Below are 15,379 nucleotides of genomic sequence, written 5' to 3'. Positions count from 1 at the left end.
ACGTTCGCGCGGCGTCGTTCGAGGCGTCGACGCCGCGCGCGCGCGCGGTGACGCTGGAGGACGTGGAGGAATTCGCCGAGGCGAATCGACGGGCGGCGAACGAGGCGCGCGCGACCGCGCTCGCGAACGCCGCGCTCGCGGTCTCCCTGGCGTGGAGCGCGCTCGAGCGGTTGGTGGCGTGGATACGGGCGCGGCGCGCGGCGCGCGCGGGGGACGGGGCGCGCGCGACGGAGACGGAGACGGCGACGGCGGACGCGGCGACGGAGACGGCGACGGCGGCGGAGACGGAGACGGCGACGGAGACGCGATGACGGAACGCGGTGAGATCGCGGCGCCGAGGTACGCGCGAGCGACGATTGGACTCGGGCTCGGGGTCGGCGTGACGCCGGTGCGGGCGCTCGGGGACGGGGTGGACGGGTCGACGCGCGCGCGGACGACGCCGAGGGCGCTGCCGGTGACGGAGAACGGTTTGGGGGGAGACGTGATTGATTTTTCGCACATCGATCGAACGCCGGTGCGGAACGAACCGGGGAGCGCGAGTGCGGCGGCGGTGAAGGCGCTCGCGGCGGCGGCGACGGCGGAGGAGGAGGCGGAGGAGGAGTATTGGGATCCGAATGAAAACCCGCGGTGGTGCCCGCCGGGGACGGTGGAGCGGTTGAGAAACTTACAGTCACCGCTCATCCGACTGCACAACGAGATTGTGGATTTTAGTCGGTTTTTGGAACCGACGGAGGCGGAGGCGTCGTCTCGCACGGCTGCGGTCGAACGCGTGCGAGACGTCGTGAAGGGCATTTGGCCGAACGCTCGATTCGAGGTGCACGGTTCGTTCGCCACGGGTATGTATCTCCCGGGATCTGACATCGACGCCGTCATCTTGGATAGCGGGGCAAAAAATCCAGGGGTGTGTCTCAAAGCGCTCGCGATCGCGCTCGCTCGACGAGACATGGCGATTAAGATTCAACTCATCGCCAAGGCGCGCGTGCCCATCGTCAAGTTTGAAGAAGTGGAGAGCGGGCACCAGTTCGACATTAGTTTCGACGTCGCGAACGGACCGGCGAGCGCTGAAATCGTGCGCGAGAACATGCGTCGATTTCCTGCGTTACGACCACTGACGACGGTGCTCAAAGCGTTTCTCGCCCAGCGCGGTCTCAACGAGGTTTACTCGGGCGGCATCGGCTCGTACGCGCTACTGTGCATGGTCATGGCGCACTTACAACTGCACAACACGACGTGCAAGTCCACCTGGGCTGGATCGCACGGCGCCAGCGACGCGAGTGAAGGGTGCTTGGGCACGCTTCTCATCGACTTCTTCGAGCTCTTCGGACGACGGCTCAACGCGGAGGAGGTCGGGATCTCGTGCGGCGGCAAGGGACCGGGCTTCTTCAAGAAGCGCGACCGGGGAATGTTCGAAGAGAATCGACCGTTTCTCTGGGCAATCGAAGACCCGCAAGATGAAACGAATGATCTGGGCAGGAACTCGTACGCGTGCAGGCAAGTGAAGAGCGCGTTCGACCACGCGTTCACCGTGATAACCGCGCCGGTGGATAGCAAGAATGGGTTCTTGCTTCGTCGCATCGTACAGATGGATCCTTCTTGGTACAAAACGCGGCAACCGCCCGAGGGACCGGGTGAGATTCGCGGTGTCGCGTTAGATTTTCCAAAGTACGTCGAAATGGGACGGAAGCGCGCGGCGCACGAGGCGAAGCAGCGAAAGCAGGCTTTGAATGCGAAGAAGGCAGACACACAGGTGAAGCCAGCGAAATCGAAGAAGCGGGCGCGTGTTGAGGACGAAGAGGAAGAGGAAGGCGCAATCGAAGTTGACAAAGATTCGTCCACATCAGAGAGTGGTGAGACCGGGAAGCGCAGGAAGAAGGAAACCAAGCGCAAAGGTGTCGACGAGCAGGCGCCGCCTAAAACAAAATCAAAAGGATATTTCGCCAAGGGACGTCCGAATTCTAAAAAGCAAAAGAAGTGAAGCAACGCGTATCGAAGTAGGTTGTAACAAATCCTTGACACACGTTTAATCCGAGATCGCAGTGATAATTAAATTAGTCCGCGGAGAATGCGGATTCCGCCAAATCGATGGCCCTGCCTAAAGCAGCCGCCTTGTTGACAGTTTCTTGATACTCGCTCTCCGGGTTAGAATCGGCAACGATCCCGGCACCAGCTTGGAGATGGATCATCCACTCGCGAGATCCGTTGACGTCCTTGGCTTGGCGCGTCGGGACCACCATGGTGCGCAACGCGAGCGCCATATCCATCTCACCCGTGAAGCCGACGTAACCGATACCGCCACCGTACGGACCGCGGCGCGTCACCTCTAAATCGTCAATGATTTGCATCGCTCGAACCTTTGGCGCACCGCTCACCGTACCTGCGGGCAATGCCGCGCGAAGGACATCCCACGGTCCAAGGTTATCAACTAAGCTACCCGTCACGGTCGAGGAGATGTGCATCACGTGCGAGTATCGCTCGATCTCCATGAGCTTTTCAACCTTGACCGTGCCCGCCTTGGAGACACGACCGACGTCGTTACGACCAAGATCAACGAGCATGACGTGTTCGGCGCACTCTTTCTGGTCCGCGAGCAAATCAGCCTCCAACGCCTCATCCTCTTCTTGCGTCTTGCCACGCATACGCGTCCCCGCGAGCGGGCGGTTCACCACGGTCCGCTCCTTGTTCACTCTGCACAAAATCTCCGGGCTCGATGCAACTAGGATGCAATCCCGACCTTGGTAGTAAATCATGTACGGGGATGGGTTAACGACGCGTAACGCTCGGTACACCTCGAACGGGTCCGCGTGCGTCTGGCGTTGGAATCTATGGCTGAGGACGAGCTGGAAGATATCCCCAGCCTTGATGTGTTCCTTCGTCTGCGCCACCGCACCTAAAAACTCATCCTTGGTCATCGTGCTGTCTTTCGGCACGCTCGGTCGTTGGTCGAGCTGCAAGTTGACGAAACCTTGCTTCAACGTCGGCGACTTGGACGGCTGCAAGTCGTCAATCAACGCGTCCACGGCGTCCATTCCCTTGTGGTACGCCTCGTCCACGTTCGCGTACTCATCCGTCATCACCCAGTGCACCGCATAGAGCTGCTTGGTCGCGTTATCGAACACCACGACATCCCTGTAGAGCCCGAGATGAATGTCCGGCAGAGACCTATCGTCCTTCGGCGCCGCCTCTCCGAAATCGAGCTTACTCTTGTACTGATACCGCACGGTGTCGTATCCGGTGAACCCGACCCAGCCCCCTGAGAAGCATTCCGGTAAACCCGACATCGTGCACGCCCGCCACTCCGCGCTAATGCGCTTCATCACCTCCATCGGATCTGTCTCCGTCGTCGTCTCGCTCCGCCCCGTCCCGTGGTGCGTCGTCGTCACCTCGTAATCCTTCGCCGTCACCTCCATCACCGGCCGTCTCCCCAGGAACGAAAACCGCCCAACCTGCGACCCCCCGACGACGGACTCCAACAGAAAGCTCGGCGCTTCTCTATCGTCCTCCTTCACCAACAAGCGATACGCCAATATCGGCGTCAACTGATCGTCAAAGATCCGTCGATACACCGGCACGACGTTATGTCCACCCCGCACCGCGTCACCGAACGCATCCCGAAGCGTCTCCCGCGCCGCCATCGCCGCCGTCGCGCTCATCGTCGCCGCTCGTCGCGTCCCGCGCGGTCGCCCCGCGCGTCCGCCTCGGCAGCCATCGCCCCGATGCCGTGCTCGCACCGCCGTCCCGCGCGCCCCGTTCGTCCCGCGCGCCGCCACCGACGTCGCGCGCGCGCTTTCCATCCCGCACCGCCGTCCCGCGCGCCCGCGCACCCGCTCGCGCGCGCGCGATCGACGGATGACGCGATGCGCGCGTTCGATCGCGTGAAAACCCTCACCGAGCGCTCGACGGGTCCCTCGAAAGGTGCGCTCCAAAGGTGGCGTCGACGCCATCGATCGGTCGACGCCTTTCGAGCGACCGATGGTGATCGCCAATCGGCGACGCGTCGCAGCGATGACGATCTACGACGACGTCGCCCCGCGCGAGGCGACGACGTTGACGTCCGAGCGCAAGGCGGCGTTCGTCACCGAGCTGTTCGATCGCGTCGCGCGTCGGTACGACGTCGTCAACGCGATGATCGCGTGCGGATTCGTGGCGCGATGGCGACGGCGGGCGCTGCGATGTGGGCTCGATGTGTTCAACGCGCTCGATCGCGCGCGCACGATCGAGCGTGGGGACGTCGTGTTGGACGTCGGGTGCGGGACGGGTGCGGTGACGGCGACGGTGATGTACGGCGAGCTGAGCTTTCTGGGGGCGGAGGTCACTGGGTTCGATTGCTCGCCGGGGATGTTGCGAGAGGCTCGGCGGGCGATGCCGAACGCGAGGTGGGATTTGGGGAACGCGGCGAAGATGACGGCGTACGAGGACGCGTCGTTCGATTGTGTGTTCACGGCGTACACGCTTCGGAATTTCAGCGATTTTGACGCGACGATGGAGGAGATGTATCGGGTGTGTAAGCCGGGCGGCCGGGTGGTTATCCTGGACGCGTTCCCGCCGAGCGGAGTCTTCGGGTTCGTGTTAAGGACGTGGCTGCGGTTCGCGCTGCCGATTATCGGGAATTTGATCACGGGAGAGCGCAAAGCGTACGAGTACTTGGGGTCTTCGATCGAGATGGCCAGAACGCCCGAGGAGGTGTCGGGCGCGTTAAGAAATCTCGGCGCCGAGCGCGTGGAGGCTGCGAGAATGTTTCCGTTCGGCGCGGCGGGTATGATCGTCGCCTTTAAACCGTCGTAGGGCTTGGACATAGTTTTGTTACAACATGTATGGTATAGTCAAATCAGTCGTATCTAATTGCACACCGCTCCGGCGGCGGTCGCGGTGGAAGAAGTCGACGTCGATTTCGTCGGTCGCGCGCGGCGGCCCACTGCGTACTCACGCGCTGATCCCACGATAGTGGAACTCTTTGAGAGTTTTTCCACCGTATTTCGATGTTCATCGCTCTCGAGCACGGGCCAGTGCTCGGCGAGAATACCCACGAGCTCTTTGCACAACTTTATGCTCGATTTTCGAGGTCTCGACCGAGTACTAATCGGCGTTGGCTCGTCTCCCAGCAGCGCGCGTAAGGTGGCCGAGGCGCACGTCGCGAGCGGTCTCAGCGCGTACCCACCCTCGAGAGCGACAACGACACGCCCCGTCCCGATATTGCAGAGCCTTTTCGTCATGTGCTGATACCCTGCCGGCGATAGCATCATCCCGCCAAGCGGGTCCCCGTCTGCGGCATCAAAGCCCGCCGCGATGATGATCAAATCAGGCGCAAAAGCCCGCACACATGGTTCGATGACGATGTCGAACGCGGCCAGGTAATCGGCATCGCCAAGACCCTTCTCCTTCCACGCCACGTTGACGTTCGTCCCTTTCGCCCCGACCTCGGACGCGGCGCCCGTGCCGGGATAGAAATCATCACCGTACCTATGTAGCGACACGTACATAATCGAATCGTCGTCAAACGTGAGGTCCTGTATCCCGTTTCCGTGGTGGACGTCCCAATCAAGAATCACCACCTTTTTAACGTCCGCGTGCTCCGCCATAGCCGCTCGAGCTGCGACGACGGCGTTGTTGAAGAAGCAAAAGCCCATCGCTTGAGCGCACACGGCGTGATGTCCCGGGGGGCGAACCACCGCGTACGCTCGATCGACATCACCCCTGCACACGCTCAAACACGCCTCTGAAACGGATCCAGCCGCCATCCTGGCTCCCGCCGCGGTGTGTCGAGTGAAGAAGATATCATCACCAAACACATTCTCGCCCGTCATGATCTGCACCGACTCGCCGTCTTCGTCAAACGCGCTCGCGACGAACGCCACGTGTTCCTTTGAGTGCGCCCGCTCGAGCTCCTCCACCGTCGCCTCTCGACACCTCAACCGCTCACACCGACTCTCCAGTCCATCCGCGCGCATCTCGTTCACCACCACTCGATGTCTCGCCGGCCGTTCAAAGTGTCCATCCTTTTCGTGCAGCTCCATGCGCGCGTCGCTCGCCAATCCAACCCTCACCCCGCTCTTTTCCTCGCGCGTCGTCTCCGTCTTCGCTCGAATCAACTCTTTGACTACCGCGGGCGTGGGCGTCACCGCGCGCGCGATGTGCGCGCCCTCTCGCACGCGCAACGCGTCGAGAGAATCGATTAAATCATCCACGCTCGGTGCCCCAACGGCATCGTCGTCATCAACGCTCGCGTCTCTGCGTAAACGCTCGGCTCTGGACTTCACCGCGGCGACGCGGGCGAGGACGGCGTCGACGCGATCGAGCGAGAGCGCGCGCGAGGCGTCCGAACGCGCGGACGCGCGTCGATCGGACATCCGTCGAGACCTGCAGTGTCGTAACGGTCGAGGAGACATTTGACATTTGACTTTGACATTTGCCGTGCGCGCCGGCGGGATGACGCGCGAGGCGTGAAACGGTCGTATCGAGTGAAACTCCGCGTCGATGGCGTTGAAGGATGGGTGTCAACGCGGAGGATGTGGTCACGCGTCGACGTCGACGGCGTTGACGACGTCTGAGGCGTCCGAGGCGTAGACTGGGATGGCGACGCCGACGGTGCCGCCGGCGAAGGGAGCCTTGATCGAGATGACATCGAAGACGCGTCCGTCGTTGAAATCGCGCTCGATCACGCGAAGTGTTTCGTTCGATTCAATGACCCGGAGATCGTCTTCGGACCAAGAATTCGCGATGGAGGTCGAGGTTTCTCCAGGGAGGAGACCCTCATAGTCGTCGATGCCATCCGGCGCTGCGACGGCGACAATGTCGAGATCTGTCTTGCCCAGAACGTCCGATTCGTCGTCGGCGCCCACGTAATCGAGGTAAAAGTCATTCAACGCGGTGTACCGTCCGTTGGCATCCTTCGTCCAGAGTAAGAAGGCGCCGCCTTGGACGGCGGCTCGTCCGAGGGATTCGATGCGGACGGCTTCGGCATCCGTGTCATCGCTCGTACCGATGGACATCTCATCGTCGTCGCGAACGAGATCGAGCGTGATACCACCTTCGTCCAAATGCCCAAACACCGCGATTCCAACGGTACCGCCCATGTACGGTGCCTTGATGGCGTTCACGGGGATGACGCGCTTTTCGTCTCGAAGGAAGATGCGCTCGAGAAATCGTGTGGGCTCTCCAGACTCTTGAACAATGATATCGTTATCGCGCAAACGTCCCCAAATGGACTTGAACGTCTCGTTCGGCAGCACGCCGTCGAATTCATCGATCAAGAGATCCACTGTGGCCGCTTCAACGAGCTCTTCGTCCGTCTTTCCGATCACAGCACCCGCGACATCGAATCCAAACACTCGCGTAAAGTAATCGTTGACACCCGTGTACCGCCCCTCGGCGTCCTTGGTCCAAAACGGCGCGGGTAAATGTTTCGTCACGGCGCGCCCGAGCGTTGAAAAGTCTCTCGCCGGCATCGGCACCGGCATCTGCACCGGCATCGGCGGGTTTCCGATAGACTCGAACTCTCCATCCACCAAGAGTCTTCTACTTGACGACGCGGCGTACGTCTCGATGCATCTCGTGCTCGCGATGAGCGCCGTGATGAGTGCGGTCGTTCTTCTCCACTTCATATTTCGTCTTGCGCCGTTGCGTGAATCTCGCTCGTTCGTCGCGTGTGCGTCGATGTATGGCGCCCTGGAATACAAATGGTCACATGGGTCGATCAGACAATTTCTTTGTAACGATGACTAAGGACTCGGATTTGCTACCGTGGCGTCGGCGCGCGCCCAGCACGCGGAGAGTGTCTTGGGCTTCACGCGCTTCTCCGTGGATGCAATCACGCGCGTGGCATCGTTCTTCGAGCGCGGCGGCGCCGCGGCGAAGAGCCGAGCGATGGATGACGATTCGGCGGCGGATGATTTTGGGCGCGCTCGCGAGCTACGAGTGCCATACCAGTCGAACGACCACGCTTCACCCGCTGCTTTGTCAAGTGCGTTTGCGTTCGTGAGTGGGGCGTCGAGCCACTCGGTACCCCAGGCGACCCAGACCGGGCCATTTTGAGGTGCGTCAAATCCGGCGAGCTGTTCCACCCAGAAACCAATCTCGCCGTCGTCGAGAATGCGCTCCTTGGTGCCGTAACGTCTGTGAACTCTAATAAGCGAGCCCCAATCGACTGTTTTCTCCAATCTCGTAAACATTCGGCGTCGTATCGCTCCCGGAGGGAGACCACTTTGCTCTCGATCCCTCTGAAATGTCTCGTGCTCGAGCTCGTCGGCGGCGACTAACAGCAAGTCGTTCTCCTTCGCCCAGCACACGGTCTCGTCCCCGACCGAGCCCGTGATCCAATCCCTATTTCTAAACTCCACGGCCACGCGTGCGCCTGACAATCGAGCCTGACAATCGAGCACGTGCGCACGCAACGATTCGCTCGGCGGTTGGCTCAGATGAAATTGGAACACCACACACCCGAGCTTCCCGGCGTCTATTATCGGTGCCAACGCGACGTTAAATCGTTCCCAAAGTGCATCCTTCGCGTGCGGCGACATTGACGCGTACCGCACCCTCCCACTCGGCGTCCCGCACATTTCTCGAATGTCTCGAGGTAAATTTCGGGCGTCGACGCTGCTTGCGCAAAACGCTCCGAAAGCCTTCACAATGAACGAAAACCCTTCCGGCGTCGCGTCCACCCACCTTTGGACGATTTCTCTCTGTGGAATAGCGTACGTCGTGCTGTCGACTTCGACGCATCCGAATCGCTCGGCATATCGTGGTAAACGACGCTCGCCCGTCGACGCTTCGTCCTTGGTGTAAAAGCTTAAAATTTGACTCTTCGCCGCCCATCCGCACGTCCCGTGGACGAGACGACCGCGCAGCGCCTTGACGTCGAAGCTAGACGTTGATGGTATCGGTTGGTCCGCGCTTTGGGGCTTGCGCATCGTGCGGCGATGAGTGAGGGGTGTCGCAAGGTGATTAGCGCCTGCGTCGCTCGGATGGTTCGCGACGTGCTTTGATTTCGAACGCGAGAGCGACGATATAAAAATGCCTACGTTTGATGGTACATGGTGTATTGTGCTAGTAGCTAGTATGGATTGCCCGGACGTACGACGACGCGACACTGAGGATCGCCGCGTGCGAGGCTCTCCTCGAGTGTAACCGAAGCCGTCGTCGGATCTACGTTGGAGAACCACACATCGACGTCGAGCGAGCAGCACGTCGTCTGGGTCAAGAACTCCATGTCGTACTTTTTAAAGAAGGCATGGTACGTGCAAGAGCACGTGGTGAAGCTGACCACGCGACGGACGTCCTCGCGCGTCCAAGCGCCCGGAGCCAAATCGTTCGTTATGTTTCCGAGCATTCCAGCCAGCGTAGCCACCTTATCCCGACTCAGCATGAGCGCCCCCTTGATGAGTCCACCGTTCATCGTCTGCGCCGTGCGTTCCGATCCTAAATGCGTGCGAATGATATTCATTGTAGCCTCGTCCGAGCCCAGATACGGTCGAAGCTGTTGGTAGGTTGCAATCGTCCTCGCCGCCGCCTTCGCGTGCGTTGCTGCGGCATCGCTCGGCGCATCAGTTCCTCGATACGCGTCGTCGTAGATCTCAGCGGCGCTGGACGTTATGGCATTCGCGATGGCTTCCTCGCGGCCGCTGATCTGTGGAATTTTCTTCATGGCGTCCGTGAGAGCTCGCGTGAACGCGGCGTTCTCGACCTTCTCGAGCCACGCACGCGCCGATGACGGAAGCCAGTGGCCTCCAGTGGAGAGTCTACGCGTGCGAGAGAGCACGCGAACGCGGGACATCTCTCGCACAGCGTGTGGAACAGTGCGGGCCAGGCGCTACGTTTTCGTCGAGCGCTTGGCCGCTCGATGTTCGCGTGCCGCTCTCGAGGCGTCGACCGCGCACGCGAACTGCCAGATCGATGCGAATACGTCCTCTGGTTCTCGTCGACGATGGTTCTCTCCACACAGCTCGGCGAATTGTTCGTACTCAGAGTTCACGCGCTCGGCTTTGGACACAAGGTCCGAAACGGTTCGATCCAAGTCAGCGAGCGTCACCGCAAAGCTTTTTGCGAACGTCTCGTCCGACTCTAGCTTGAGTTTCTCAGCACCGGTCGTGAGCTTACGAATTATACCCTCAAGATCGACGCGCGCGACGCGGCTCGCAGCTTGGCACGTGCTCATTTCCGTAGTAAGCGCGATGTGATCTTCGCTTCGTTCATCCGCCAACTCGACGATGAAATCCAATAAAGTTGAGCCACCGTGCGCCGTCGGTGCCGTCGTTCGAACATCGTTGAGCTTGTGTAGCGAGTCTAACGTTATACCGTTCGTTCCCGAACGAGGACCGCCGGCATTCATGAAATTACCAACCTTCAGGGCAACGGCGAAGACACTTCGCAAACCTCTCGCCTCGCTCGTCTGTGCGCACGCCGCTGAGATGGCGTCCAGTCCGGTATGAGCCTCAGCGAGAAGCTCGGGGAACTGCCTGGCGTATACCAGTGATGTGAGCTTGCTCTCCAAACGCTCGACTTGCGCGAGATTCAGTAGAAACTTCTCTGACGGATTCAAAGTATTTGTATCGCCCTTGAAGCTGCGCATCAAATCGAGTTCCTCCGGTGTTGGTTCACATTGAAGCAACACCGCTAATCTCTCAAGCGTCAACCCGCCTTTAGGGTCTCCGCTCGAAATAGCCTCGACGATCTCATCAGCGCTCATCGGGAATCGACTGAGCATGATTGATATGTTGTTGCTTCGGGGAACGGGAATGATGGTAGGCATACCTGCGACGTGTTTGCGTTGCGCCACCGGTTCGGGTTTCTTGTCCATCTTAATCTCGAACGATTTCACCACGGCTGCTTTCTCGTCCACGCTCAACTCTTCTTCGTCGATATTTGCCCACCATGTGTTTTGCGTCAGCACCAGCTTATCCCAATAGACTTTCCGCAAGTTTGGCCCCTGAGGGACAGGCGTCACAGCGGCGAGCGAGAATGATCGAAACTGTCCAGTCGGTGGAGCCGGGGGGACTGGTGCGCGTGGGACAGGCGGTGGAGCCGGTGGCGTTGGTACTATCGGACCGAGTGAAGGGCGTGGTGGCGGTGGTGGCGGTGGTGGCGGTGGCGGTGGTGGCGGTGGTGGTGGGGCAGACACATTCGCATTTGCGCTTTGCGCACGAGCGAATGGTGGCGGCGGCGGTGGAGGAGGCGGATGAGTTATATCGCAACCAATCCTTTTGGGCGGTGGCGGCGGCGGCGGAGGAGGCCCCGGTAGCACGAGCGTCTGTGATACCGTCACTTTCACATCTTCGACGGCCGATGAGGATGTCTGCACGCTCACCGAACCGCTCGTTTTCACCCGCACAGACTCGGAGAGCATGGTCATATCGAGCCAGTAACTTTCTGGAATTAGTGTCTCGTCCGTGCAATCCATCTCGTCTCTTTGGATGCGAACAACTTGCGCCTCCTCAGCGGCGATGAACCCCGTATGGAATGCGTACGTCATTACGGGGAAGAGTTCATCACGCTCTTCGTTACCCGTCCAGTGGTAAATCGAAATCGCGACGTCTCCAGACATCACCAAACCCGCGGACATGCCCGTCGCCGTGTTGAGCTGATGCCCCACAGAGACGAGTTCAAGTCCAATTGGAACTAAACCGTGTCTCGTGCCGTGCCAATCGGGCGAGAAACCGTGCTGCGCTAAACTTCTCCCGACGACTACTCCTCCGCAATAAACAACCGCGTACGGTCGCCATCCTCCGTTGTCGATCGATAAACCTCCAGCAATCACCAAGCGCTTTAGGCGAATGGTCTTCGTGGGAATGTTCTCCTTGGAAACGATGTCTGACCCTCTGCTCATGCGTAGCGCCTCACAAAAGTACCCTCCAAACCTTAGCTGCGCCACGCTCGGCTTCTCCGCGCGATGCCTCTCAAACGCCAGCGGTGGGACCGACGGGAGCTCATCGAACGCGTCCTCGATGGAAGACGTCTCATTCATGTAACACGAGAACGCTGCAACGACGAATCGAAGCATCCGCGCTGCTTCACCACTCGACGGCCGTTCCGCCCGCACGTGAAACACCACAACGTTTTGATCCGACATCTGCAACCAATTTCTCGCGCTCGAGCAAGCGCTCAATATAGAATCCAACGACCCTACACAGCCCCCAGCCGGGCGATCCCATCGCGACAAAAACTCTACGAAACAATTAAAATCGTCGTAAATCTCCCGATCGAGCATCAGCGCGCTGTTCAGGCTGACGAGTAAAACCGTTCCCGGTGGTTGCGCCTCGTCCAGCGCCGCCGCCGCGCTCCGGAGCGCCGTTCGATACGACCCGTCGCCGTCATCGCGCGCGCCCGAGTGTTGAAACGCTAACACGCGCTCAGCGAGCCAGGTCGGGACGTCCAGGTAGGGCTCCGAGCGCGCAACGGCACCGCGAGACGCGAAGAGCCTCGACAGGCCACGACTCGGTACATTCGTCGCGACGACACTCGATGCGCTCGTGCTCGCGCGCTCATTGGACGCTGGTCGCGAGTCAGCGACACCCATGTCACGCGCGCGGTCGCGGATGAGCGCCTGCGTTCGCTCGAGGTGACGAGTGCGGGCAGCGGGAGACAGGGCAAAAAGTAACCGACGCGACGGCTCTCATAAAAAATGTCGTGCGTGTCATGAATTAAATGAATGGAAATAATCCCTGTGCGCCATGCGATACGAGTGGGTACTGATTGTTTCAGAGCTTTGAGGCGATCGGTTGCTCCTCGCCCGGGTCGTATTGGTGACTGGCGATGTACTTCAACCAGTCCTCGTGCGTGGAGACGCCGCTCGGCGCGCGGCCGAGACTTTTGGCGACGATCATCTCGCAGATCTCCGCAGTGAGCGTCACCGAGACGTCTCTGATGGAGTTCATGTCCGGAAAGAGGTGACCGGCGTCGATCTCTGCGTCAGATGTGATGCCTGCGAGCGACTCGGCGGCAGCGAGGAATAAATCATCCGTGACTTGCGTCGCGTGCGTCAGTGCTGCAGCGTAACCGAGTGCCGGGAACACGTAGGCATTATTCGCTTGCGCCGGAAACACGGTAACGCCATCGCGCTTGCGAACCACGGGATCGAAAGGCGATCCGCTCGCGAAGACGACCTTGCCGTCGCTCCACGCCATCGCCTGCTCGAATGTGCACTCCGATTTCGACGTCGGATTGGAGAGCGGGAAGATGATCGGCCGCTCGTTGATCGAGCACATACGTTTAACCACGTCTTCCGTGAACGCCTGGCCGATCGTGCTCACACCGATCAGCGCCGTGGGCTTGATGGCGTCAATGGCTGAAAGCAAATCCGGTTGGAACTGGACGTCGTGCGCGAACGCAACTTTGTGCGGTTGAAGCCCATCGAGACGGGATTTACACACAAGACCCTTCGAATCCATAAAATAGCAGCGCTCCATTGCCTCCTTGTGAGACATTCCGGTCTTTTCCATGGCCATGGCGATCAACTCTCCGATGCCGACGCCGGCTTCTCCGGCGCCGTAAAACAACACCCTCTGGTCCTCCAATTTCCCCTTCGTCACCCGCAGCGCGCCGAGCAGAGCGGCGAGCGTGATCGCCGCGGTGCCCTGGATGTCGTCGTTGAAACACGGCCCGCTATGGCGATACTTTTCCAAAATCCTAAACGCGTTCGCGTTGCCAAAGTCCTCAAACTGCACCAAGCAGCTCGGCTGCCAAGCGCGCATCTCTCGCATAAACTCGTCCACGAGCGCGTCGTACGCCTCGCCCTTCAACCGCTTCCTTCGAAGTCCCTTATAATTCGGATCGTTCAGCAATCGCTCGTTGTTCGTCCCCACGTCGAGGCACACCGGGAGGCACGTCGACGGGTGCACCCCGGCGCACACCGTGTACAACAAAATCTTCCCCTCACTGATCCCCATCCCTCCCGCCCCGAGATCACCGAGACCTAATATCCGTTCCCCATCCGTGACCACGGCCACGGAGACCGGATCGTCCGTCGCACCCGTCTCCACCCCTCGCGTCGCCCCTCCGCACGCGTCCCGCACCCATCGCATCTCCTCTCTCCAGTGCCTTCGCAGCTTCGCCCCAACCTTCCCCGCGTCGTCCGCCGTGATGTACACCCCGTGCGCACGCACCGGGAGGTCGTGATACCGTTCGCACGCCTCGCCGACGACGGGCGTGTACACGAACGGCATCAATTCCTTGGGCGCGCTCACGAGGACGCGATAAAACGTCTCCGCGTCCGCGCGCTGGAGCGATCGCAGGTTGAGGTATCGATCGATCGGCACCGCGCGCGCGCGAAGGGCGTCGAGCGCCGCGCGCGCGCGCGACATCGCGCGCGACGACGCGCGCGCGGCGGTGACTGCGGCATTGGTCGACGCGCGCCTCGCTCCACGCGTCGTGATGTCCGCCTCGCGCGTCGTCGAGCGCGCGCGCGCGGTGGAGGGTTGGACCGTGACGTCGACGACGACGCCCATCGTCCGTCAGGAGCGCGCGCGGGCGATCGAGCGCGCGACGGGGGCGCCGACGACGCCGGAGATGTTGTTTGACAGCGCGCTCGAGCTGGTGCACGAAAAGAGCGGTGTGTCGCTGCGGTTCGAGGCCGAGGACGCGCTGCGGGCGTGGCGCGCGCATGGATTACCCGCGATTCAAGTGGCGGCGGCGCGGGCGTGACCGCGGCGCACGTCGAACGGTTCGGGAAGATGGATGAGACGAGACGCGGGACGTGGAACTCGACAGAGGCGAGCGAGAGCTACGATTGGACGTTCACCACGCCGTACGGAGGAACGGTCGCGTCGACGAGCGGACGAGCGGTCCCGGAATGGCGAGAGACGGAGAAACGGATCGATCGAACGATGCTCACGGCGAGGGATCCGATTTTATTATACGACGAGCTCACGTTGTACGAGTCCGAGCTCGACGACAACGGCGTCGCCCACCTCGGTCTCAAGGTGCGCGTCATGCCCAAGTGCTGGTTCGTCTTGCTCAGATATTGGCTTCGCGTCGACGGCGTCCTGATTCGTCTCCGGGAGACGCGTTTCTTTTGCGACGTGACCGACACGGACGCCTCGGGCGCCCCGCGCGTCGTCAGAGAGACGCAACATCGCGAGGAAACGTGGGAGAGCCTCCGCGCGCGCGGGGCCCCGTGCGAGCCGAAACAATTCCCCGACGCCGACCAAGCCGCGAGCGTGCTCCTCGCCGCGGGCGGTCCCGTGGACGTCGTCTTCCACGAGCTCGCGTTCCCGCCCGCCGCGTGACCGCGCGGCGCCATGCGGTCCCATTCAAAAACCAAACGCCCAATTATCCTCTACACACGACCCAAACGACGACTCACGACTCAGAACCGACCCCATGCCGAGCGGTCCCACCCCTCACTCGCGCGTCGCCCGTCCGCACACGCTTCCGCGCGATCGCCCACGATGGC

The 15,379-nt window shown here is 60.9% G+C and overlaps 11 protein-coding genes across 11 annotated transcripts; 4 read left to right on the top strand and 7 right to left on the bottom strand.

Annotated features, from left to right (window-relative positions):
- Positions 1-307: 307 nt before the first annotated feature.
- OT_ostta07g01120 (PAP/25A-associated) lies at positions 308-1,975 on the top strand (the record flags this gene model as incomplete). Its single annotated transcript, XM_003080158.1, has 1 exon — positions 308-1,975. The coding sequence occupies one exon, from the start codon at positions 308-310 to the stop codon at positions 1,973-1,975; it is 1,668 nt and encodes a 555-aa protein (XP_003080206.1).
- Positions 1,976-2,048: 73 nt separating this feature from the next.
- On the bottom strand, positions 2,049-3,632 carry OT_ostta07g01110 (Anthranilate synthase component I, PabB-like; the record flags this gene model as incomplete). Its single annotated transcript, XM_003080157.2, has 1 exon — positions 2,049-3,632. The coding sequence occupies one exon, from the start codon at positions 3,630-3,632 to the stop codon at positions 2,049-2,051; it is 1,584 nt and encodes a 527-aa protein (XP_003080205.2).
- Positions 3,633-4,002: 370 nt separating this feature from the next.
- OT_ostta07g01100 (UbiE/COQ5 methyltransferase) lies at positions 4,003-4,782 on the top strand (the record flags this gene model as incomplete). The annotated part of the gene is made up of 1 exon (XM_003080156.2): positions 4,003-4,782. The coding sequence occupies one exon, from the start codon at positions 4,003-4,005 to the stop codon at positions 4,780-4,782; it is 780 nt and encodes a 259-aa protein (XP_003080204.2).
- Positions 4,783-4,835: 53 nt separating this feature from the next.
- OT_ostta07g01090 (Histone deacetylase superfamily) lies at positions 4,836-6,383 on the bottom strand (the record flags this gene model as incomplete). The annotated part of the gene is made up of 1 exon (XM_022983740.1): positions 4,836-6,383. The coding sequence occupies one exon, from the start codon at positions 6,381-6,383 to the stop codon at positions 4,836-4,838; it is 1,548 nt and encodes a 515-aa protein (XP_022839375.1).
- A 126-nt stretch (positions 6,384-6,509) lies between these two features.
- OT_ostta07g01080 (PAS domain) lies at positions 6,510-7,598 on the bottom strand (the record flags this gene model as incomplete). The annotated part of the gene is made up of 1 exon (XM_003080154.2): positions 6,510-7,598. One exon carries the CDS (start codon positions 7,596-7,598, stop codon positions 6,510-6,512), a length of 1,089 nt encoding a protein of 362 aa, XP_003080202.2.
- A 117-nt stretch (positions 7,599-7,715) lies between these two features.
- Positions 7,716-8,903, bottom strand: OT_ostta07g01070 (Protein of unknown function DUF72; the record flags this gene model as incomplete). Its single annotated transcript, XM_003080153.1, has 1 exon — positions 7,716-8,903. One exon carries the CDS (start codon positions 8,901-8,903, stop codon positions 7,716-7,718), a length of 1,188 nt encoding a protein of 395 aa, XP_003080201.1.
- Positions 8,904-9,046: 143 nt separating this feature from the next.
- On the bottom strand, positions 9,047-9,766 carry OT_ostta07g01060 (unnamed product; the record flags this gene model as incomplete). Its single annotated transcript, XM_022983739.1, has 1 exon — positions 9,047-9,766. One exon carries the CDS (start codon positions 9,764-9,766, stop codon positions 9,047-9,049), a length of 720 nt encoding a protein of 239 aa, XP_022839374.1.
- Positions 9,767-9,802: 36 nt separating this feature from the next.
- Positions 9,803-12,505, bottom strand: OT_ostta07g01050 (Tensin phosphatase, C2 domain; the record flags this gene model as incomplete). The annotated part of the gene is made up of 1 exon (XM_022983738.1): positions 9,803-12,505. The coding sequence occupies one exon, from the start codon at positions 12,503-12,505 to the stop codon at positions 9,803-9,805; it is 2,703 nt and encodes a 900-aa protein (XP_022839373.1).
- Positions 12,506-12,686: 181 nt separating this feature from the next.
- On the bottom strand, positions 12,687-14,288 carry OT_ostta07g01040 (Malic enzyme, NAD-binding; the record flags this gene model as incomplete). Its single annotated transcript, XM_003080151.1, has 1 exon — positions 12,687-14,288. The coding sequence occupies one exon, from the start codon at positions 14,286-14,288 to the stop codon at positions 12,687-12,689; it is 1,602 nt and encodes a 533-aa protein (XP_003080199.1).
- A 70-nt stretch (positions 14,289-14,358) lies between these two features.
- OT_ostta07g01030 (TIP41-like protein) lies at positions 14,359-14,628 on the top strand (the record flags this gene model as incomplete). Its single annotated transcript, XM_022983737.1, has 1 exon — positions 14,359-14,628. One exon carries the CDS (start codon positions 14,359-14,361, stop codon positions 14,626-14,628), a length of 270 nt encoding a protein of 89 aa, XP_022839372.1.
- Positions 14,629-14,657: 29 nt separating this feature from the next.
- Positions 14,658-15,212, top strand: OT_ostta07g01020 (TIP41-like protein; the record flags this gene model as incomplete). Its single annotated transcript, XM_022983736.1, has 1 exon — positions 14,658-15,212. The coding sequence occupies one exon, from the start codon at positions 14,658-14,660 to the stop codon at positions 15,210-15,212; it is 555 nt and encodes a 184-aa protein (XP_022839371.1).
- Between the last annotated feature and the right edge of the window lie 167 nt (positions 15,213-15,379).

This window comes from Ostreococcus tauri (genome assembly GCF_000214015.3).
Source record: "Ostreococcus tauri WGS project CAID00000000 data, contig chromosome 07, whole genome shotgun sequence".
Classification (NCBI taxonomy): Eukaryota; Viridiplantae; Chlorophyta; class Mamiellophyceae; order Mamiellales; family Bathycoccaceae; genus Ostreococcus; species Ostreococcus tauri.
The sequence above is the reverse complement of the archived record's forward strand: the minus strand, read 5'-3'. Positions and strand labels throughout refer to the sequence as shown.